Source organism: Brachyistius frenatus, unplaced genomic scaffold, assembly GCF_029030835.1.
Source record: "Brachyistius frenatus isolate BFR_SWC_R1_liver_20210118 unplaced genomic scaffold, ASM2903083v1 Contig_17, whole genome shotgun sequence".
Taxonomy (NCBI): Eukaryota; Metazoa; Chordata; class Actinopteri; family Embiotocidae; genus Brachyistius; species Brachyistius frenatus.
The window spans coordinates 5,454,519-5,478,850 of record NW_027210616.1 but is presented as its reverse complement, the minus strand read 5'-3'; the positions used below and the strand labels follow the sequence as shown (position 1 = coordinate 5,478,850).

Below are 24,332 nucleotides of genomic sequence, written 5' to 3'. Positions count from 1 at the left end.
TCACGCTACTGTCCACGCCTTCATGTAGTAATTCCTCCTCACCGCCAGGGGTCAGGCTGCGTTTGGACTTGCTGTGCGGAATTTAAGGCGCAGAATTCAGCAGCTGACAGACAACGTGGAGAAATCTTTTCCACCGCAGTCCGCTTCCTGAGAGACCAAACCGAGGGCAAAAAAAACATCTGCATCGACCCTTGACCCGGAAGACACTTGGTTACGAATTAATAAACGACAAAAAATTTTTAATTTGGTGCGCGAGAAACATTCTGGATCACGTATCAAAACAAGAATATTAATCAAGGACGGTTTGAACATTGCAGCAGCATGTTTTACCATGTAAGTATCTGTTATTCTTATTGTTATTGTTATTATTACAGGCTGGCTAATAGCAGCGCGAGGATGGTTTGTTTGCCTCGCGGGATTACGTCTAAATGTGGCTTTGTTTTTTTAATTAAAACTTTTTTTTTTTTTTAACTTTCCCGACTCTGCTCTGATTAACGTTGTTCATTTATAACCATGCAAAGATTTCGGCCAGTTTTTTTTTTTTTTTTCGCTCGGGTTTGATCGGCAGCGTTTTCATATTAAACTTAAAACAACAAAAACACACACGTAACGTAACACAGAGGAAGCACGAGGACGCAGGTTTATAAAGCACGTATCTTCTGTGTTCACAGATTTCCTTGGAACATGAAATCTTACTACATCCGAGGTATTTTGGTCCAAATCTGCTCAACACCGTGAAGCAGAAGCTTTTCACGGAGGTGGAGGGTACCTGCACTGGCAAGTGAGTGGTGGCTGCAATTCAATGTTTTTCAATTCAAATAATCAGATGACCTGTTTTTGTTTCAAGTTTCTTTGTCAAAGGGTTCAAAGGCTGTAATTGAACTTGTAACCGAGGGGAAGTTGAGGGTTTTTAACTTGGTTATTAAAAAAAAAAAAATAATAATAATGCAACAGATCAATGTTGACATTTGTTTTGCCTTTTAGGTCATCACGACAGTGTCGACCTGCCTGACACGGTTATTTATTTGGCGTTACAGTCCTGCAAGAAAAAGTTACTAATTTACATTTGACTAATTTCACGAGTTTCCCTCTTTCAGGTATGGCTTCGTCATTGCGGTCACCACCATTGACAACATCGGGGCAGGTGTAATCCAGCCAGGCAGGGGTTTTGTCCTCTACCCAGTCAAGTACAAGGCCATTGTGTTCCGCCCGTTCAAAGGAGAGGTGGTGGATGCTGTGGTCACTCAGGTCAACAAGGTGAGCGACAGTACAGCGCAGGTTTACCAGCCAGTTTACAGCTGTGACAGCATTCGTATTTGATGGCAACATTAATTCACACCGTGGTCCGTCTGTACAACTTTGCACGACCTCCACCTCTCCGTTCTATTATCACGAACGACACCATTATCTTTACACTCCGGGGCTCAATAAAAAAATTAAAAAATGTAATTCAAGCAACTGAAATTACACCAAAATAGTTGCAATAAATGTATTCATAACCCGTGTATCATGATGGGGACCCCCAGATTCTTGCCAACAAAAACAGCCCCAAACACAGAAATACTTTCAAAAAAAAAAAGTTGCTGCCTGTGTATTGAATGTTGAATATGAAATGATGAGTAACTGATCATTAAAAATGTTCTCTTGTTCTTGATCACAATTGTTTTTTTCTCTTGCAGGTTGGATTGTTCACAGAAATTGGTCCCATGTCTTGCTTCATCTCTCGCCATGTGAGTCAACTTTATATCTGTAGTTAGACTAAATTAATTGCCTGTCATACTCACTTCAATATATATCGTATCTTATTTTTGTCTTATGAGAACTTTCTTTTTACAGTCCATCCCCTCAGAAATGGAGTTTGACCCCAATTCTAATCCACCTTGTTATAAGACAGTTGATGAGGTATGAATATTTATTGATATTTTTCTTATTTCCTGCGATGGGTTCACAAAAAAAAATCACAATATTACACAAGAGTTTGTAATGAAAAACATTTCCTTGCTTCACCTTTAACAAGTTTTTAGGTTAAAAATAAAAATATGATTATATTGGTGTTAACAAAGGTATTTTTCAGAAAACTCAAAACGTGTGTACATTATATGGAAAGAAGTCGTTGTGGTGCTGCTCACTGTTGCTCTCCTTCAGATATTTTACTGTTGTTCTGTCTTGATTAAAAAAAAAAAAAATAAAAAAAGTTTACTTCTCTTATTTTGAAAGGACATTGTTATCCAGCAAGATGATGAGATCCGACTGAAGATCGTGGGAACAAGAGTGGACAAGAATGACATTGTAAGTGTTTAACTTTTTTCTTTTCTTTTCTTTTAATAAGAGACTAACTATCACTTCACCATAGGCAAAAATAATAAGAAAAGGTTGGTCACCTTATCTCAAATGTTCCGCTGCACTTTATATAATTGATTTCTTGTATGTTATTTGACAGTAAGTTAAATATTGCTTTCCTCTTGTTTTTCAGTTTGCCATTGGATCTCTGATGGATGATTATCTGGGTTAGTACTACACCATTGAACATTGTCATACATGTGGTAGATCTGCTCACTAGATGGGCGTGAATTGATAAGCGTTTCACAAAGTATGAAATTATTCTTCACATTAAGGAAACATTTTCTAAAAATTTGGTAAAACAGACCTTTTATTGTTTCAGTTTGGTTAAAGTGGTTGCAAAGAAACAGTTATTGTACCGTTTATGAACATCTTGTTTTTTGATTGGTTATTAATTTTGCCTCTTCTACTTTATTTTCAGGTCTTGTGAGCTGATTTGTCTCAGAGGAGCACATTTCACGTGGGACATTTTTTATGTAGCAACCCATATAGGTCTTTGTTAAAATTCAAAAAAAAAATTCTACTTTGATATGGTATGGTGAAAAGTGGTCCAGCCCCATAGCACTTTTTATGCTATACAGCCTACTTTTTTTTTTTTTTTTAATTTTTGTTGAAAGACTCCAAACAAATGTTGTGGTCAGGATCAGTAGATGCTCGCTAAATTGAGTGCAAAATTTTATAAAATTCACTGGCAGCCCAGTGAAGTAATTTAGTTTCTTTCCTGTTGAATTCATAGTTTCCATCCTATCTATTTTTTTTTTTGTTTTTTTTGTACTTGGACTGTAATAAAGAATTCTACTTGTTCTTACGTTTTCGTATCTGTGTCTAAGGGTCGCAGTGTGTTAATATCTTGACAAAGTGCCGACCTGCTGCAGCTCCGCCAGTTCAAGTTTACGTCATTAAATGTCAAATGTGATGTTTTGAAATGGGACGAGTCACGAGCCAGTTGGAACCGAACGAGCCGTCAGGCGAGACGCGCACGCGGAAACTTCCGAGGGCCGCGCACGTCATGTGACCGTAAATACGTCAGTGATGCGCGCCGTCGTTCTTTCTTTCTCTCGTCCTGAAGATGGCGGCAGGGGTGAGTAAGATGGAGAGATGACCAGCCGTGTTGCTTTCTTCAAAGTTTGCTGCCTCAATCCGTTTAAAATCAGCCCCATCTGCGCCCTTGCGAAGCGGCTTTGCACAGACGCGACGCTGTCGGGTTGTTTTGCGGCTGTTCGAGGGTTTATTTCCGAAGTATTCGACGCAATGCTCATTACGAGGTCAGCTCTTGCTACCCTGACGGCGCATTGAAAGTGAATGACGCCGCTCTCCCAGCTCAGGATTGTGCCACGTTACCTTAGCTGTACTGTAGATTCCTACTTTCACGTTTCTGCGCCGTTTCTCCCGGCCTTAATACTTGGGTGCGGGTTATTTAATCCCAAAAAAAAATCTGGTCTGTAATTGCGTTTATTGTCTAAAGCTCGGAAGACTCGGGTTATATCGCCAGAAAAAAAAAATCTGGCTAGTTAGCGTTGAAGCTGCTCGCCACGTGAACAGAACTCATTCATTGTTTGTAGTTGGTTAAATAAAAGTACATCCGGCAGTGAAAGCTAGCATTTATTAGCCACGTTTTGTTCATTTTTATTTATTTATTTTTTATCTGCGGACGTTTCCCAGCTCCACCTCGATCCTCTTCCTGCACAGTCACTTTTTTTTTTTTTTTTTTTTTTTTTTTTTTTTTTTTTTTTTTAAATGGCCGAGCATCTCTTATCGGATGGCCTCAAATCATTTGTGTGAAGAACACTACAAGTCCAGGTTTACCTCTCTTAGTCTTTTTATGGAACAATTTAATTCCGTTTCAGACGTTTTATAGTAAAAAAAAAAAAAAAAAAACGCAGTGGCACAACTCTGTTCTGCACCAGAGTAAATGTAGGGTAAAAAAAAAAAAAACCTGAGCCGGGGCCATGAGGGTTCTCTTTGTTCCACCCTGGCAGCATCTTTTGAGAACATGTGGCACGTGTATGTTCAAATTGTAATTCGCTAAATGCTGAGGTTTGTCAGTAATCGTGGTATTGTCTCTCCCTCTTTGTCCCTTCAGACTCTGTACACGTACCCGGAGAACTGGCGGGCCTTCAAGGCCCAGATTGCAGCCCAGTACAGTGGTGCTCGCCTCAAAGTTGCCAGCAGCTCCCCTGCCTTCACCTTCGGGCAGACGAACCGTACCCCTGCCTTCCTCGGCGACTTCCCTCTGGGCAAGGTGAGTGCAACTCGTTTTGTCGGATTAAATGGGATGGGCCCCTTTTTTTTTTTTTTAGCAATTGTGCTCGGATCATTCAGTGCGATTTGTTCCTACAGACAATGTGAATCCGTTGTCGAATGAATATTAAGTGAGGATTAGGGATTTAACTGGTTTGACTACACCTCTGCGCATGTTGTACTTGATTCTCTGATGGGAAAAACACACTAAATGTGTTGAATTAGTTTTAATTTCTGTTTTGTAGGTACCTGCCTACCAGGGAGATGACGGCTTCTGTCTGTTTGAGAGTAATGCCATTGCTCACTACTGTAAGTCTCACATTTACTAATAAATGTTAAGTGTCCTATATACTCGTGTCTTCGTGTTCATCCAGAAGATCTGTATTTGGTTAACTTACAGTCTTAATTAATCAGAATCAGTACAACTGGGTTTAAGAGTTTCCCCGGTCCGGAATTTGTGGTGGATTGAAGCATGAGTCGGCAAAATATTCAATTCACATAGTCGCTGGGCACTTTTTGTCATTGGGGCCAAACCAAATGCAACTGGAATACAACGATCATTATTAGTTGGGCTTATTTGTAGTTGGTGTGTTTGCAGAGGATAATGTTAAAATCTTCAGTTGTACTTGTGTCTTCCGGCCATTTTATTTGACTCATAAACGTTTCCATTAATGCCAGAATACCATTAAAACTCATTCTTTCTTTTCAATTTTCCACCTTCGATCTACAGTGAGCAATGATGGCCTGCGCGGTGCCTCCCCTCAGGCAGCAGCCCAGGTGCTGCAGTGGGTGAGTTTTGCTGACTCAGAGATCATCCCTCCAGCCAGCGCATGGGTCTTCCCCACTCTGGGAATCATGCAGTTCAACAAACAGGTATGCAGCGCAGCATTTTCTGGTCAATCTGCAGACGTCGGCGATAGTTTGGTAGCTGTGGTGGAAGGTGGGCAGCTTGCCAGAGTACAACGCCTTGTAGTTGTGACGTGGCACTGGACTATATGTAGTAGACTTGTGATTTCATCTGTCTGTTCAGGCCACAGAGCAGGCCAAGGAGGACGTGAAGAGGGCCCTCGCAGTCCTGAACCAACACTTGAACACCCGTACCTTCCTTGTGGGAGAGAGGGTCTCCCTTGCTGACATCACTGTGGTCTGCTCAATGATCTGGCTCTACAAACAGGTTTGACATGCACACAGCAGATGCGTTACACAGCCAGCCACACACCGACCACTTTTGACATCTCCCCTAGCAACACTGGATCTCTTGTGCAATTTGAGTCGAGATGCTCTCTACAAGGCCTTGACACCTCTCCGTCCTCTCCAGGTCCTTGAGCCTTCTTTCCGTCAGCCTTATTCCAATGTGACTCGCTGGTTTGTCACCTGTGTGAACCAGCCCCAGTTCAAGACTGTCCTCGGAGAGGTCAAGCTATGTGAAAAGATGGCCCAGTTTGATGGTGAGTCACCAAAAATTAGATTAAAATTTTGAGGATGAAAATAGACGTGCACCTGTCTTCTGCCACAAAGTTATTAACTGGCAGCTTAAGTGTCTAAAATTACATGTAATAAAATAGATGTAACCCCCAAATTGTTTAAAACAATAGCTGTTTTCAATTGTGAAAAAGTTGCGTTCATTTTAAATGTCTGCTCCTAAAATTTAAGTCGTATATGCGCAGTCGTATTCTCCAATATGAGGATCATGCTTCAAGGTTTGGACTAAATGCCAGATTCTTATATAATAATCACTGGGATACAGAATTTTAAATGAATTAATCATACAAATAGCTTTCAGATTTCTTGAACTATTTTTCAATTTGAGTTAAGTCCTGGCTAGAATGATTCCATGAGAACAAAACCAAACGCAGATAATTGAAACATTTCTCGGGAAACACACTTGTCTTTGTTTTGTTCTGTTCATCTAGCCAAGAAATTTGCTGAGATGCAGCCTAAAAAAGAGGCTGCACCCAAGAAAGAGAAGGCAGGGAAAGAGGCAGCCAAGCCCCAGGAGAAGAAAGAGAAGAAGAAGGAGGAGAAGAAGCCCGCCCCAGAAGAGGAAATGGACGACTGCGATGCTGCTCTGGCTGCAGAGCCCAAAGCCAAGGACCCCTTCGCACTCCTGCCAAAGAGGTAGAAAGGGCTTTGTTTTTATTTTTTTATTTTATTGTATTGTATTTTGGTAGGAATTGTCGTTCAGATTTTGTTGCATTGTAAGATCACACTTCGCTGATTTCTTGATCAGCATTGCAATCATGCGACAAAGTCGATAGTCTGCAACTTTTGATTGCAACGAATCACGTCAGTGGATTATTTCACTCAGCGCTTCCCTTTTACTTGAAAGGAGTGCTTATCAGTGGGTGAAGTCCGATTGTCCATGGTGCGTTGGTTGTGTTCGATGGTATATTGAACATTGAATCTTTTGATGGTACAAGATGTTTGATGCGCAAGACCGTGTCTTGGGTGGCAACAGGCTTGCACATCAATAAGTAAATCCCCCTCTTGAGGGGAGAATAGATGCTCCCCTGTCATTGGGCAAGGCAGTGTCCAACTGTGGCACCAAGTCTTAATCTGACAGGGGAAGAGAAACTAAAGACCAAATTCATCCCAGTCATCTCTAATTCAGTGAGCAAAAGGCTGGTTCATGCTTTGGCCACAAACCAGGACAATTTCAAGATCTCCAGTTGTCTTGAAGTTATTCAGAAATGAGTCGGTGAGAAAAAAACTGTGTCCGGTCTGGAGGTGTTTTCGATGTGTTTCAGTTTAGGCGGTTGCCACTGAGCAAAGCAGACTTTTAAACTGTAATATATTTCTATAAACCACCTAAAGTCTTCAGTTGTAGATAGCCACCAGCTATCCCCATCTGTTTTACTGTGTGTGTGTGTGTGCGCGATACGGCTCCAAAATACCACGATATTTGTGCGACTACGATATGACAATACTGAAAATTTTGAATCACAAGAACATGCAATTGTACAAAATAGGTGTTTTATGTAAGAGGAACTATTACAATTTGCCTTACAATATCCAGTAAAAACCAACATTATGATTTCTTGTACATCCGTTTTTTTTAAATAACCAAACCACTTTCACACTGCTGATTGTTGCTTTACGCAAATTACACATGTAACGTACCCTACGTAAGAGTATGTAGATGGATACTTTATTAATCCCTGAGGGAAATTTTTTACATTAAAAAAAAATATTCAATATAATTAATAAACAAAATGCACATTCTATAGAATAATAAATAACTACTTACTAGTTGGAATATTACTATTATCACAAAGATTTTGTTTTTTTTATCATATTCAAATATTATAAGTCTTATTATGAATGATGTGATACGGTACACCTTTATTACTTTTGAAATGGAGATGGAAATGAAGGGAAAACGGTTAAAACCTCGATACATGTTTCTACCCATGTTCCCTTTGGCAAAATCTCATTTCAAATTCTTGGCATTCTCTTCACCCTGCATGTACAGACAGCAGATATATGAACTGATCTTTCGAACTTTTTTTTTTTTTCTTTCTTTCTTTCAGCACATTTGTCATGGATGAGTTCAAGAGAAAGTACTCCAACGAGGACACTTTGACAGTAGCCCTTCCCCACTTCTGGGAGCACTTTGACCGTGAAGGGTATTCAATCTGGTACGGTCAGTACAAATACCCCGAGGAGCTCACACTCACCTTCAAGAGCTGCAACCTAATCACAGGTGAGACTCGACAGCAGCCACTTTATCAAACACCTCAATCTAAAGGGAGTAATTTTAGTGTGTGAAGTCATTCATGTGAGGGCAGTGGTTTAAAAGAGAGTTCAGAGGGGGTTTTATTTTTAGCCTGGGTCTTCCATATATGGGTGTTTTGTGTTTCATGTGTTTGCATGAGGTCAGCTCCTGCGGTCCAAGGACAATGCACGTGAAGATCGGAGCCAATTTTGTCCACATGTGCGAATTTAATGAAATTTTGTAGGCTTTTAAGACGTCTTGAGAGATGTATTGATGGACCACTACACTGCAGAGATCATATTTAGAATATTTATATCCGTGTTTGTGTTCTTTGTCATTGACTGAAGTAAGAATATAGAATCTCACCCTTCAGCTGTTTGCTTAGTGACACGGAAGGGTTTCTCTTCAATCCTTCAGAGCAGTTTTGGCACATACTTCAATGTAGCACAGCTTCTCGGGGAAGCTGATTAAATGGGTTTTGAGAGAATACATAACTAAGGATAAGTAAACACGGGCAGGACGCTGCTTAAAGCCAGTGTCTTAGGAATAATCGCACATTTTAAAACCTCCTTCTCCAAGTCTGTTATCCCGGGGCTCCTCCAGTAAAACTCTTGGAGTGAGCTCAGACAAAATACAAAGACATGTTTGACATCCTGAACTGATCAGTAAATGTTGTTCAAATTTGATATTCACGTCGTTTAAGTTATTACACACACATTAGTGTGTATTCGGAGTGCCCTGCAGAAACAGGACAAAGGTAGATGTCCCCTGTCTTTGGGCAAGGCGGTGTCTCATCATGGCACCAAGTCTTAATCTGACGGGGGGAGACCAACTAGAAACCACATTCATCCCAGTCATCTCTGATTCAGTGAGTAAAAGGCTGGTTCATGCTGTGGTCACATTAAACAAAACCTTGGGTATTGAAATGATTCTCTATAAAACGTAATACTTGACACGGCCGTTAGTTATGGCCACATCTGAAAAGATGGACATGAAACAGATGTGGACCATCCATCCAGATGTTTTTGCAGTTCATTGAAGTCCTTTGCAATCGTTGGAGACGAATGTACGTGAACATTGGTCCAATTGCATGTTCATTTGCTACCACACAATGGTGTGACTTGTTGTTTCCATAGAAACCAAGCCAAGTCGAAAATGTAATAAAACCCCTTCCTGCTATTCACAGGCATGTTCCAGCGCCTGGACAAACTCCGAAAGAACGCCTTTGCCAGCGTCATCTTGTTCGGCACCAACAATGACAGCAGCATCTCGGGCATCTGGATCTTCAGAGGCCAAGAACTGGCCTTCTCTGTAAGTGTTTAAAAGTGGAAGCAGACGTCCCACAATGATCTGATTTCATAACATCCCGGCCTCGAGTAGTTTGTGTCGGTTGCTGACACTGATTAGTGCTGCCATTCATGTGCAGAATCAGTATGCGATACTTGTACTGCAGCTCAACATTAAATTGGTGATGGCTTTAACAATAACTACTTAAAACTGATATTCTATTCATATTAATAGTATATGTGGTGAATAGGTACTGTAGTATTGAGTCAAAGGTTTCCCTTGGGAGTAGATGCTCCCCTGTCATTGGGCAAGGCAGTGTCCAGCAGTGACACCAAGTCTTAATCTGACAGGGGAAGAGAAACGAAAGACCACATTCATCCCAGTCATCTCTGATTCAGTGAGTAAAAGGCTGGTTCATGCTGTGGCCACAAACAAAGATAAACCATCAAGATTTACAGTTGTCCCTAGGGTATTAAGAGATGAGTCTTGAGAGTAAAGATGGATTAGAGAGCAGAGTTATTTCTAAATGCTTTAGTTTGGGCAGATGCCACTGGTCTATGTTGACTTTGAGACTATAACTGAGGCCTCCCTTTTTTCTTTCTTCTTTCCTGAGAGCTACTTTGACGAAATAAAAGTGTCCAAGAGCTACACTAACATTTATTCACATACATGAGTGCCACCTAAACAGCTGAAAAAGCTTCTTTTTATGTGAACAATAACAAATTGATATTCAACAAACACGTATTTTACCAGGAGCTATCAGTTGGAGACCCCTGCTCAATAATATAGTCCTGCAAACCACCTGAATTTGATGGTCCTCTACATGAGTAAAATGCTGGTTCATAGTATCACCACATTGAACTGTTTTAAAGTTCCAAGATTCAGGTTTTCGATGCATGCGCTGCTTTTGTGGTTAAATTTGGTTGTTTCTCAGAATCTTTTCCCTCGGGATAAGCTGGAATGTGTGATCTAACATCTGACAGCTGTGGAGATACTTGTCAGGTCATAATAGCTGAGGGCAATTCACCCATATTCTATTCATTCCCCTTCCAGCTTTCTGAAGACTGGCAGATCGACTACGAATCGTATGACTGGCGCAAGCTGCAGCCGGACAGCGAGGAGTGCAAGACCATGGTAAAGGAGTACTTTGCCTGGGAGGGAGACTTCAAGCATGCGGGGAAAGCCTTCAACCAGGGCAAGATCTTCAAGTGAGAGGACACTGAGACAGTCCAACGAAAGCTCTCTGCACTTCTGCTCTCCAACACTTAAAAAAAACAAAAAACATTTGAACTTTCAGCCACACGTGCTTACATACCTACAAGAATGACTTGGAATGACAGTGTTTGAAGACAAGAGTGAGTTTTGTCTGTGGCCCCCAAACTGTTTTTCTTTTCTTTTTTTTTTTCTTCTTTTTTTTTTTGTTTGACCTGTGAAATAAAGCATTTCCCTCAATGCCGTCTACAGGATTTGATGTCTGTGGTGTATTACTTCAGTCTAAATAATGTTTGTTTTCAATGGTTGGGGTTATTTGTGTTTGGAGTGGTAAGCCATCAACATAAGCAATTCAATTTCAAAATTTCCACTCGAATGCCACCCCAAAAAGGATGAGTGAAAATCATGTTAATGACTAACAGTTCATTTGTTCGGTAAACGGACTTGATAGGAACGCAACAGCAATTAAAAATCCTTTTAACATCCACTCAAAAGTGGAGGACATGACCTCACTGCAGTCATGTAGATGTTTTCTCAATACACACTTACCTCTGTTGTACTGCACAACAGTGTGCAAGAAACAAAACCAGCTGCAATGCTGCGTTTGGAAATGTCACATCTTAAACTTTTAGCCAGAAGAGGACAGTGAACCGATGTTTTTCAGCCTGTATTGCAGTCGACTCATTGTAGGCTGTTTATTTTCCATTTGTACTGATATTGTGACTTTAGGATCTGGTGTGACAAGGAAACGTTTTAAATTATTCTCCCAATAGCTGCTCTAAATCACGGGTCCGCATCTGAACCTGCAGTCCTCTATGGTCCCTGCAGAGGGCAGGCAGAGACTATAAACAGCAGGGTTGAATGGAAAGCATCCAACGTGGAAAATGACTGGGCTGAGCTCTGCGGTTTACACGGATGGAAATGTCTGCTTTGAAACTATGGGTTCTTGTTTTGATGCTGTCTGTGCTTTCCCGAGGAGAAGTCTGGAACGACGCTTTGTGAATAACTCCTTGGATGACTCAGTGCAGAGATCATCAACATATAACTTGTACCGCAATAAGTTTCTCCCACTAAGATACCAGAATCTTCAAGTTTGTATTATGTTTCACCACAAACCTTGAATTATAATTCGTTTTTAAATTGTTTGATAAACATTGGAAACCAGCAGCGTTTAAACGAGCATGCTGACTCCAAACTATGCAACTCCTTAAACAGAACAGTCTAAATCCCAGCTGGGTTTTTCTAGTTAATCTGAAGTGTTTATATGTTGCTATATCTACATACATTTCCTGTATTGTAAATGCATTTGAGATTGAGCTGTTTGCTTTAATAGCAGGAACAGAACTTGGCTGGTTTGACCACACCCTAATCAAATGCAGAAATGCCATGTTTCAGAGCCTACTTCTGTAAATTGGTATCAGTATTGCTTTCTATGAGGAGGAATAGAGCATCCCTCGTCTGCCAAATTCTGTGAACATGTAAATTTTGTCGTTCTTTTCCAACTGAAAGCCTAGATTGAAGCTTTAACCCTTTTGTATAATGATACAAAGACATGTATCATGTATATCAATGGTATAAAGACAAAGCACTAGGTTTCATCGGGACACACCCAGCCATATAAAATTTTGTACAACACTTTTGATCATTTCTTGTTGACACACCTGCTGTTTGGCTTGTCCTCAGTTTCTTTGGTTGGTGCCTCTTGTTTGTTGTGCAAAGCTGCAGGTAAAATAGGACACCTGGACCAGCCCATATAATTAATTCATTTCATTTATATTCATGCTATTAATTCACATCGTCTTTGAGTCACTTTTGAGGTGTCAGTAATGTATTTAGCACAACCAAGATTAGTTTAATCACCGAAAAGATCTAGGGTGGATCTGGAGGCTTTTCATCTGACACATTCACACACACGAGAAATGGACGAGAGAGAACTCTTGTCCCAGAGTGAGTCAGACGTGTAATTTTTTCCTACTTACTAAGTGTGATTCAGGATCTTTTTGGCGCAACCATCTCCCACCACCGTGTTGAATGAGGGAAGCCATTTTAGTTTGTTCTGTGTGCTCATGGAAATCAGAAAATGGAAATGTTCCCACAACAGTGAAGCGTCCAAGTCCTTGAGCACATGACTCACCCATCCTGTGGATCATGGTGGAAGAGGGCTGTAACTTGAGCAAATAACTTTGACTTCACCCACAGCACTGCAGCAGTTACAACACTGCCGATGGCTAACCCTTTGATTGCTGAAGGAGCAGTGTTACAAAAGCTCTTTCATCATGCAATCAAATATGAAATTAAAGTGAGCAGATCATATGCAACTTTAATCTTTTCGAGGCAATTTTCCTTCCCAATAGCAGCCTTATCGAGTCCATACAATACTCTGGTTCTAATTTGTATTTCGGAACTTCAGAGTTAAAAAGCTAAACCAAAGCAAGCCACAAGAACAATAAGCAGTCTTATGCCAACAGTAACATTTTCTCTTCCAGTCCTGCCAGCCTTCCTCCCCCTGGTCTTTATTTCTCTCTTGGCCACACACTCACTATTTTTTCCTTCCTTTCTCCTGGTCCTTGCTCTCTGGATATATATATATTTTTTTCTTCCTAGATTGAAGGTGGAGAGGGTGGAGGGGGTCAGGGGGAAGGATTTTTCTTAAAAGCAGTTGCAGCAGCGAGGAGTGCTGGTGAGGGAGGAACACAGACAGAGAGGCTGTATTGTTTCACCACACAAGTTCCCTGTGTGGCGGTCAGCCCCCGGTAGGAGCTTTAGGCATGGTATGCATGTGCTGAGCATCTGGTGGTGCAAGACACACATCTGGAAAAGGGTGAGTCGGGGGAGGGCTTGGAACAGTGAGGTGAGGCTGAAATCCAACACTGTTTCTTCTCCAAAAGAACCTCAACACAGCGCAGATGCTCTTACTAGGCGTAAACTCCTTATATGCGTATATATTCCTCCATTTTAGGCGTGTTTACATCTCAACCATGGCGTCTCAGCCTAATGGCCAATGCTAGAGTGTGTCACTGTTGTCAGTGGGTAGGAGGGACATCTCTAGGCGGACAGAAAAAAAACACTGAGCTTTCACAAATATAGAGTCCCACCCTCAGACTTTTATGGGGTTTCCCTGTGGACTAGTCTGAAGTTGGGCTTCAACTCCCACGAGCGCGCACGCATCAAACTTGAGCAAAAGGAAGCGGGGCAGGAAAATGGATCCTCACTCAGAATGTCCTCTATTTGCTTTTGAGTTACAGCCACGGACATGTATGCTGAAGTGGAATATAAGAAAGGCAAAGTCAGGACGCATACATCTAAAACAGAAGACGTACGCAAAGTTTGAAATGATACTACTTACATTTTTAGTGTATCTGTTTCTACTCGCCAAGAAAAGTGACCTTCAGATCTTTTGTTCTGAGTGAGGGGGGGGGGGGGGCGGTGGGGTGTGGGAGGGGGGAGGGGGGGGGGTTTCTTCCCATTAGTGCACTTTAGGGGTGTGAGCCGCACATTTCTCCGTGGCACTAAAACATAGTAATTCAGTGCTGGAATGGAATGAGGCGGGTCAAAGGTGAGGTAGCTGAGGGGAAATAGCTGAAGAAGGCAGGGAAAGAAAGATGATGTGATGTAGTAACCACGAGTCACGAGCTGCATAACAACGCCTGCAAGTAATGTTCATAAGTTGAGGCCCTTGTGGTTTACAGGAGCGATTATTAATTAGTTATTTCTTGGTGAGGTTCCATTGCCCCGCAACAGAGGTTGCCAGTGGGAGTCTTTGAGCGGTGAAGAGGGAAGAGAGGAGAGGAGGGGAAAAACAGACAGCCCCTGCACTGTTGGACGTGAAACCCCAGAGTTGCTTGTGGCTCATGTTACCAGAATCTGGAGGTGGGGCGTGTTGTCTAACTACAGCAAAACTATAACAATGCACTACCGTCACTACCAAGAGCAGAAATATTGATCACAAAGAAACAGATAAAAAAAAACAACGAACAATTCATAATAAAAATTAATTGTCGTTTAATAAGCTTTGACTTGGTGCACTACTTGCCTGGGGCACAGCATTAGGAAATATTAAATTCAAGAGTTAGTCATAATTGCTCTACACTTGGTTCGGGCGGGGACTGAACCTCCCTTGTTTAAATTGGCCCTTGGCGATCCTTTATCTTGTCATGCAACACAAGATTGCCAGAATAAGATCTAAAATTATTTCGCCTCTTTTCAAGATGTTCAGCAGTGTTGTTCTTGCAATCTTCTGTACTGAAAGAGGACGTTTAGACCTAGATGAGCTTCCCAAAAGCAAACATGTACCCCAACCGGATTGATTTGTCATTTCATGTATTGACTTGCTGGCAGTCTACATCCCCAGTCATAGAAAGAGTTGCAGTGTTTGGACATTTATTGCTATGAGTGGAATGTGCAGCTCATGAAGGTATCTGCTTGTGTCGACGCACGCACAGCAGCCGGGAGGTGAGCCACAGGGAGGAGGAGCGCTTTGTCCCTCCCCTCGGATCAATAATCCAAAACAGTTTATAATGACTGATTGTCTGACAGTGCAAGAAATTGATCACACAGTAAACTAATCAGGTGTTTTTGTGGGTTTTTTTTTTTTTTTTTTTTTGTGTCTCTATGAAAGTCTTAAATCTGTAGAGTTACTTCGCTTTCTGGGGGGCTGATGTGTTAAAACAATTGAGCAACAGTAATACACTTGAAGCTTCCTGGAAGTTGATTGCTCTGACTGTACAATGTGGCGGCAACGACAAGACCCAACCTGTGAGAGGTGTTCCCAGCATCAGCCTCTTTAAATGAGCTTTATGTACAGACACAACAAGACTGCTTGGGCTGAATTGCAAAAACAGGAAGGGCGGGGGGGTGGGGTGGGTGGGTGGGGGCATCTTCTCTTAAAACCAGTCACAAACTTTGTGTAACAAATAAAGTAGAGCAGAGTTCCTTACTATAGTACAAACTGCTTTGTGGCATGTGATATTTATCCATACACACACAGGGCATTGCTATGGAGACATCCCTGCAAGTACCTACCCCTTGCTTATTATGTTGCTATGGCAGCCATCCCAGAATAGTCTTCTTCTTTTTCTTTTTCTCGGTCCCTCCCTCGTGTTCGTGACTCACAACTTGCAGTGGAAACCACAATTCAATCTGTCTTTCATTCCCCTTTTTTTCCCCCCTTACATTCTTCTCTGTACCAAAGGAACAGCTCGCCTCTCTGAATCATCACCGTATGTTTGTGTGTATGCAGCATATGAGAGTGTGTGTATGTGCATGCAAGGGAGCACGAGCTGTGGGGAATTCCAAAATGATTACCAATGATAAGTTACCATGGTGATGGCAAATATCAGGCTGTGTGTGACCTGCCTGTTGCAAGATAGTGTATCTTGAGTACTGCACATTGTTATTAGCTGACTGCGATTTCTTTGTAGTTGTAATCTCACCATGGATACACTCTGCTTTCGGTGGTTACTTTAGGTCCACTTTTTTTTTTTTTTTGAGAAGTCCCAGCTTGTGTTAGTCACAGGGCTCCAGGGCCAAGGATAGCACAAAATCATAAACATAGTAAAGCGTTGCCATGTAACAAATGATGCGTGTGGTAATCAAGTTACAGGGAAACTTCTTCATTGACTTAGTGATCAGAGACATTATCACTCAGCCTTCAGTCCCATGGGCTCACTAATTTGCCAAGAAGATAAAGAAAATTCAATTATCAGTACTAATTCAATTAAGTTAAATTAAATTGGATTTTAAAAAGGGCTTCACATACAGGTTGAAGCCATTCCTTAACTTTCGCAGCAGTTTTGCAAGTCAGGAATTTAATCACATTTTAAACTTCCCTGGTTTCAATTTAAGAAAGTAAAATACAGGAGAAAGAAGCAAGTAATTAGTTAGTTAAACTGAGGTCAAAATCATTTGGAAATAGTTTTATTATAAGCAGCGAAGAAAGAATATTCAGATTCCTTAAGTAAGACAAGTATGCGTCCTGCTTTCAAAACTACTAACAAAGCGGCAAGGGTGGAAAATGTATATTTTTCTAATAACAATATCAAATGACAGTCTTAAAGCAGTGTGACTGTGCAAAACTGGTTCCTCGAGCTGATCCTATGGAAAATCTGCAGCTCCTCATTACAGGCCTTTAAAATGAGTTTCTGCTCATTGTTTAACTGTCCGCCCTACAATTGTGTTCCCTCTTACTGCTCTCATAGCATCATACACAGCATCTGTTTTCTGAGAAAAAGCTTAAAAAAAAAAACCCCACAGTACAATACCTGTTACAGCACCAAACAAGAGACAGACACAGTCACAGACTGGCTGGTGGGCGTAGTGTCATCCTAGGACATCTGAAATGTGACTCTGACTACGGACTGCATTTTGTAAGACATCGGAAACCTAGAAAGATGAAACCCACTGGTTTAAACTTTAACAATGTGTTGTATTTTAAAAGCTAGTCACATTATCCCTTGTTTCAAATCTTTATTTTAAAAGTCCCACCCTATAAAATGCTGGGTTATTTTAATAACCTGGGCTGATGCTGGTCGGTCAATGTTGGGTTGGTTTGACCTAATGTTGGGTTATAAATATTGACCCAGCCCATTGGGTTGGAGAGGTGAGTCATCAGTTTTGCAGTCTGACATTTTAACGCCAAGTGGAACCTAAACAGTACGGTTGCTAGCGCTTAGCAGATTTTGTGGAATGACAAAGAGCTATATTATGTTGTCAAAACAGATATGCTGCACAGCTATCTAGCAATGATCTGTGTGCCAACATTAGTCTTGTCATTTATGTAAAGTGAGGAGTGGTTTGGTGTTTAACCTGTTGAAACAACTTTTAAGAGTCTTCTTTTTCTCAGATCGGAACTAACATGATTGACGACCGGAGCAGAGCGACAGCAGTGCCCATATGTTCTGATGTTGGGGCGCCGATCAGTGTTACTCCCTGGTTCAATATGCAAATCCTCATGGTTTGTGAAAATCAAAAACAAAATATTGTTAATGACAAATTAATCCATGAAAAGGAAACCTTGCTTTTTGTGGTAATTTTTATATTTAATGTGCAATTGTTTGCCAAAAGAAAGTTTGGTGTGAGGAACATTAAATTAATTTCACATATTTCAATACCATTGTATTCATTTTATAATTAAATGTATTGTAATGTTAAATTTGTTATGATTATATTGCTTGCTTGAGGCAGTAAAAGAATAGTTTGGAAAGGATGTGCTTGTTTCATAATTTCATAATTATTTTATTTTATTGATGCATCTTTTAATTCAGAAGTCAACTGAAATACAGTATAATTTTTTAAGTGTAACTGACAACCCAGAATTTGGGCTGTATTTTTTTAACCCATTTTTTGATAGCTTTAATTCAACAAAGTAGTAATTTTTTACCCATTTTTGGGTAGAAAATATAACCCAACATGATGGGTCAAATACTTAATCCAACCCCGCTTTATAATAACCCATTGCTGAGTTTTTGACCCAGCGCCGGGTAACCAAAATAACCCGAATTGGGGTTATTTTCAACCCAGCAGGCCCTGTGATGTGTTAATCTAATGAAAGTCAAGTAGCATCAAATGGAAATACTCAAGTAAAGTACAGTTACCTCAAACTTGTATGTAAGCACAGTATCTAAGGAAATGTACTTACTTCCCCCCACTAATTTTGAAAGCAATAATACAAAGACAAACAGACAATATCAAATAAAAGAAATTAGATAAAAGAAGTTGCATTTGTATTACTTAAACTTGAAACAGCAGTGGGAAAGTTTGACAGCAGAACCAATATTTGTGTTACTTATTTATGCAGACTTTTTGACTCATCTTCTACAATAATGCATTCATTCATCAAAAAAAAAAAAAAAAAAAAAAAAAAACCGAGCTGAATTTGATGCACATTTCCTTTGGCATTCTTTAATCCTGACAATGCCTCTTTGACCATGTTTATCTGACTGTCTTCAGCATTGGTTGGCAAAACACTTGACACAATATTGACAATGTTGCATTGTGCAGAAATCTAATGAAGTTACAAAGAACTCTTCTATTTTGCACACAATCTGGTTTGTGTAGTGACTGCCTGATTTTGACAATCTCTCCAGATGCAAGCTGAACTGTTAAAAGACTTAAGTTTATTGACATTTTCAAAGCACAAATGCAGCAAACAAGATCAGTTTGAGTGCAAGGAGCCGTTTTGACTTTGTTTGCTGTTTATGCAAATCCCTATTTTGCTTGGGATCGCTGACAGCGAAAGCTACGCCCGGGCTTTGCTTTGCCTTCAGTTCAGAACAAAGGTCATAAATAAGTCAGTAAGTAAATCAGCATTTTATAGATATGATCTTTTATTTATTTTATTTTATATAATATTTTAGTCACTGATTACACCCTACTTATAGGGTAGGGTATAGTAGTCTCTTGGAGTAAACATGCAGAAAAAGAAAAAGTAAGAAGAGATAAGGCCGAGAACAAAGAGCAGCAAACATGGAGTTGCACTATAAAATGTGTTTTGGAATAAACTCCTCCACTGTATCTCATGCGCCTGCAAATTATCTTGATGGCTCATGCAAACAGGCCTTTTGCCAAGTACACTGCTTTCATTGTCTGAATTTAGGAAAGAATTTTGTTTGATAATTGGAACATTTTTTTTCAGTTTCACACAAGAATTTTCTCTCTTCTTAACTTGTCTTCAAAACACTCTGGGTTACAGACTGAAATGTGGCTGGAAAACGTTGATTCCGATGTGGGATTAAATCATTAAATCTGCATTACACAATCAAATGTGCAACTCACACCCATTCCTGTACCTGTGGGCAGAGCCAAACAGTTGCTCAACTGAATTTGATAGAATTTGCTTTAAACATATCCTTCCTCTTGTGTGATTGATAAAGTAACTGTCTATCTATCTATCTATCATCACAAGTTACAGTTTTGCTCAGGCCAGTTCCACGTGACTTCCCATATCCTGTGGGAGATATTAATCATACACACACAGTCGCACACACACAAGCAATCATGTGCAGGCGCACACACAGACACACACACAGTCAACTGTCCATCCCCTTCTAATCCTTTGATTTTACTCTTCTCTGCAGTCTGAGCTGCCCTGTTTTCATTGTAGTCATGGCCTGTGACTCATCGCGCGTCTGAGCCAAGTTATTTGCGCTGGTTCACACTGGCTGACACACCTAGGACCAGGAAACACACCCATTCCCACATATCCTAGTATTCAACTTCAGTGAACTGCCACAAAGCAGTGACAGTAAGAGGAGGTTCCGTTTGTAAAAAATATATATTGCAAAATATTTAGCACATTTTCCTAATGTCTACATTATACACTGCTCAAAAAAATAAAGGGAACACTGAAACAACACATCTTAGATCTCAATGAATGAAATATTCCAGTTGAAAATCTTTATTCATTACATAGTGGAATGTGTTGAGAACAAAATAACATAAGAATGATCAATGGAAATCAAAATCATTATTCCATGGAGGTCTGGATTCAGAATCATACTCAAAATAAAAGTGGAAAAATCAGATCACAGGCTGATCCAACTTCTGTGGAAATTCCTCAAGACAAGTCAAAATGAGGCTCAGTAGTGTGTGTGGCCTCCATGTGCCTGTATCACTCCCTACAACGCCTGGGCATGCTCCTGATGAGACGACGGATGTTCTCCTGAGGGATCTCCTCCCAGACCTGGATCAAAGCATCAGTTAACTCCTGGACAGTCTGTGGTGCAACGTGGCGTCAATGGATGGAACGAGACATGATGTCCCAGATGTGCTGGATTGGATTCAGGTCTGGGGAACGGGCAGGCCGGTCCATAGCATCAATGCCTTCATCATGCAGGAACTGCTGACACACTCCAGCCACATGAGGCCTAGCATTGTCATGCATCAGAAGGAACTCAAGGCCCACTGCACCAGTGTTGGTGTTCTCTGGCAAATGCCAATCGTCCTGCACAGTGTTGGGCTGTAAGCACAGGCCCCACTTGTGGACGTCGGGCCCTCGTACCACCCTCATGGAGTCTGTTTCTGACACTTTGAGCAGAAACATGCACATTAGTGGCCTGCTGGAGGTCATTTTGTAGGGCTCTGGCAGCGCTCCTCCTGTTCCTCCTTGCACAAAGGAGCAGATAGCGGTCCTGCTGATGGGTTGTTGTCCTCCTACGGCCCCCTCCACGTCTCCTGGTGTACTGGCCTGTCTCCTGGTATCTCCTCCATGCTCTTGACACTGTGCTGACAGACACAGTTTTTTTCATAGGTACAGTTCATATTTACACACTGTTACATTTGATTCATTTAAAGTGATATATGGAGGAAATGAGACCAATACATTATTATAAATATCATAAAAAGAAAAGCAAGAGCTTTGAGATTTCAATTTATATTAGTGAATAGAGAACTTTACAGAACTTTGATGGATGGGTTTCTCATAGATTAAAATTTCCCCACTCTGGGATTAATAAAGTCTAATCTAACCTAATCTAATCTAATGAATCCGTGTTGAGAAATTGTTTAGAAATACTTCCTGAGTGGGTGTAGATGAGAGAAAATGTTAAAACCTTTTTGTGCATGTAGTCTGACTGACTAATTTTCTGTGAAACATAGTATTGTTTTATTTTATTGGATGACAACACTCTTTCAGGCAGATAACTGCTAAGGAGGTCATATTCTCTGCACATTCAAGACTCAAAGTTGTATGTGTGTTCTAACAATAGAAACGTTTGCGTCTTGACTTGCATGTAAGAGCTACTGGTATCTTGTGAAAACATATGTACTTACATCCTATCATTGTTTGTGTTTCATTATTTAGGCCCCAATCATTTGCACATGTACAGCAACTACAAATAGTTATAGATTATGTACTGATCCAAAGGCATTGATTTGTGAGTAGTTCAGTTTCACTGTTTTTCTAATCTTTTTTCTTTTTTAATACAGAACCTTTCTCAGACAAAGTCACAAAGCGCTTCACAACAATTACAACAACAAATTAAAACATTTTTGAACCTTTTTGTTGGTTAATTGTAGATCATAAATATCTACGGTGACTAGCTGTTTGTTCAACTGACTTTCTATTTACCCCAAATAATTAGTAGGAATATCTCTATTCCTCCAGACTTGAAAGTGACAACCTGATGTAATTAATATTCTGAATGATTAAAGTTATTGAAAAATTATAAATTGTTACAGCTAAAAAACGTCGATGTCAAATATTCTGTTGTCACAGGTACATTCTTAACTGGAAACCACAAAGACAAAGGAAGTCCATTGAACTAAACATAGAAAGCATGATTTGAAGGTGTTGAAAGACAAACCTTTCTCAGAATTGAAGAAGCTGTTAAATGTCTTCCCCTCTCGAACCTAAATTTACTGAATTCCTCAAGAACGCCACATTTGTCCCTTTCACTTCTCTCCTTCTTTTAGTAGAAGAAAAAAAACATTTTACCATTAACCGATCTAAACGTGTTGAACTGTTGCCTCTAGTACCATTATCCTAAAAAAGATAACATTGTGCCACTGATAAACCACTAGTCAGAATAAGTGCTCACGCCTGAGAAAAAAGCAGAAGTGTTTGCTTCATGGAAACAAATTTGGGCACACTGTGAACTTTGCAAAAGACGAGACATTTTGCTTCTATATCTTTGGACTAGAGAGCCAAACGAGCGTTGCCATTTATGACATTAATTCTCCCACACACTCTGCACCAAACCATTTATAATTGAAATAACTTTCCCAATACACACTGTGCCAGGATTTATATTTACATACTATGACCCTCAACAAATCCATCAATATCTGTTTAAAAAATACATTTGAATTAAATGTCACTATTATGTCACCTTACTTCAAATTAAAGGTAACCAGTTTACATGATGTGTAAACACAGACATGCTTTCAGAGTCATGTCTGCCAATCATTAGATTAATGAAGGTGAATGAATTGGAAAGAAAGTTATTCTTAAAATGTATCATTTGTTGCAAACTCTCAGTATTTCAACAATGAAATTAAAGTAAATATGCTTATAAATTACAAAAAGCTGATATATCACATACATATAAAAACAGGGTAAAATAATTCAAAAACAATGAAGGAATTGTTAAATATTCCACAAAAGGTACCAGCGCTTAAGCAGGATGGCATTGTTAAAGGGGTAGTTGTCTCAAACAAAACTTTCGAACTTGCTTTACTGTTTTTTTGAACTCACCCAGCTCCTGCTGTGAGTTGATTTAAATTTAATACAGATACTACTTATCATTAAGTAATTTAGGCCTCTAACTGGATTCACCTCATCAGTGTAAGAACAAGTTCTTAAGCGACAGTGACACTGCATAATCACAGTCCATAAACCTTCAATGCCCGCTGAAAACACCGCCGCACAGTTTGGACAAGAGTCCTGCTGTTCACATGCGGGCACATTACAGGAGGCAATAAGAGCCACACCTCAGTGGCAAAAAGGACTGAGCAAGCAGGTACAATAGCGGGACACTTTGTGTGTAGAAGATAATCTGTGATCCAAAATTTGTATTCTGCAGATAAGCACCACAGGGTTGCATTAAATATGTAAACATTATAAATAATCTCTGCAGTCAATAAAATCATAATAATCCATGTTGTTAACTCATTCACACAGTTTGTTTTCGAGACTTTATGAGCCCTGCAGTAACATGTTTTATATTTTTATTAAAAAATTTTGAATGCCATTTCAAATAGATTATCTAAAACACTGTTGTGGTCCAAAGAGTACAGAAATACCTGACTTCATACAGAATTCTTCAGGATATTTGTTTATCTTGCACATGGTTGGGATTACTCCTTCACTTTTATCTCACCATGCACTCAGTTACTGTCAACTACGCACATGGGTCTTCTTTTGGTAGGAGAGCTGCACCCCGTTTTTGGGACAAAACTGAATCTGAGCTCTCTTGACTCACTGTGATGGGATGTGGCAATATTAAGATATGTGTATGCGCACATTTACAAGTGTGCGTGTACCACTCCCTGTTTGCTCTCCACAAAGCAACACAATAACTTCCTCTGGGTATGCTCTCCTCCTTTAATGTTTGCTATTCCACATCACTGAGCAAGGGTGTGACATATGAAGAAGGACAAAAGGGCTACTTCAAGGACGCTGTACATTGGTGTCAGAGGTGAAGAAGAACATATACTTACATTAAGCCAAGTTAGGCCAAATTTATTTATGTTGCACATTTACACACAACAAAAGTTGAACAAAGTGCTGCACAACATCAGACAGAATGAAAAGCAATGTAGATTTGTATGCAAATGAATAAAAAAAATTAAGCAATAAAAGCAAGCATTCAATAACGAAAATAAGAACAATAGCAAGCAAACAACACATGAGGATATGCATGATGTGCAGTAGCAGGAAATCAATATTCAAATTGATTAATAATCAAATCAAACATTAAAACACATTTACTCTATATGCATATACATCCACAACCAACATGACATCCCATCTGCAAATGGATGGTTGTATACAATATATCATATCATATATTCACATCACTACTTCCAACCAGGTGTACTG

General features: G+C 40.1%; 2 protein-coding genes across 3 annotated transcripts in view; both read left to right on the top strand.

Moving 5' to 3' along the window:
• Positions 1-6: 6 nt before the first annotated feature.
• Positions 7-24,332, top strand: part of polr2g (RNA polymerase II subunit G) — a 125,618-nt gene continuing 101,292 nt past the window's right edge. The window contains exons 1-8 of one of the 2 annotated variants that reach the window (XM_069694563.1): positions 7-333; positions 672-781; positions 1,098-1,257; positions 1,680-1,730; positions 1,837-1,902; positions 2,218-2,289; positions 2,474-2,507; positions 2,762-2,813. In XM_069694563.1, the coding sequence (XP_069550664.1) occupies positions 322-333; positions 672-781; positions 1,098-1,257; positions 1,680-1,730; positions 1,837-1,902; positions 2,218-2,289; positions 2,474-2,507; positions 2,762-2,775 (519 nt within the window). In that variant the 5' untranslated portion in view covers positions 7-321 and the 3' untranslated portion in view covers positions 2,776-2,813. Of the gene's footprint in view, positions 334-671; positions 782-1,097; positions 1,258-1,679; positions 1,731-1,836; positions 1,903-2,217; positions 2,290-2,473; positions 2,508-2,761; positions 3,129-24,332 lie in introns of those variants that run through there. The other variant, XM_069694562.1, reaches the window with a different exon arrangement.
• On the top strand, positions 3,326-11,049 carry eef1g (eukaryotic translation elongation factor 1 gamma). The gene is made up of 10 exons (XM_069694556.1): positions 3,326-3,421; positions 4,424-4,582; positions 4,827-4,890; positions 5,312-5,454; positions 5,612-5,755; positions 5,900-6,029; positions 6,495-6,699; positions 8,112-8,284; positions 9,483-9,607; positions 10,637-11,049. Exons 1-10 carry the CDS (start codon positions 3,410-3,412, stop codon positions 10,793-10,795), a joined length of 1,314 nt encoding a protein of 437 aa, XP_069550657.1. The 5' UTR covers positions 3,326-3,409; the 3' UTR covers positions 10,796-11,049.

Excerpts from the sequence above, each read along its gene's own strand:
- eef1g (XM_069694556.1), top strand. Across the intron at positions 4,891-5,311 it reads TAATGCCATTGCTCACTACT|TGAGCAATGATGGCCTGCGC; the intron begins GTAAGTCTCACA and ends TTCGATCTACAG. Across the intron at positions 6,700-8,111 it reads TTCGCACTCCTGCCAAAGAG|CACATTTGTCATGGATGAGT; the intron begins GTAGAAAGGGCT and ends TCTTTCTTTCAG.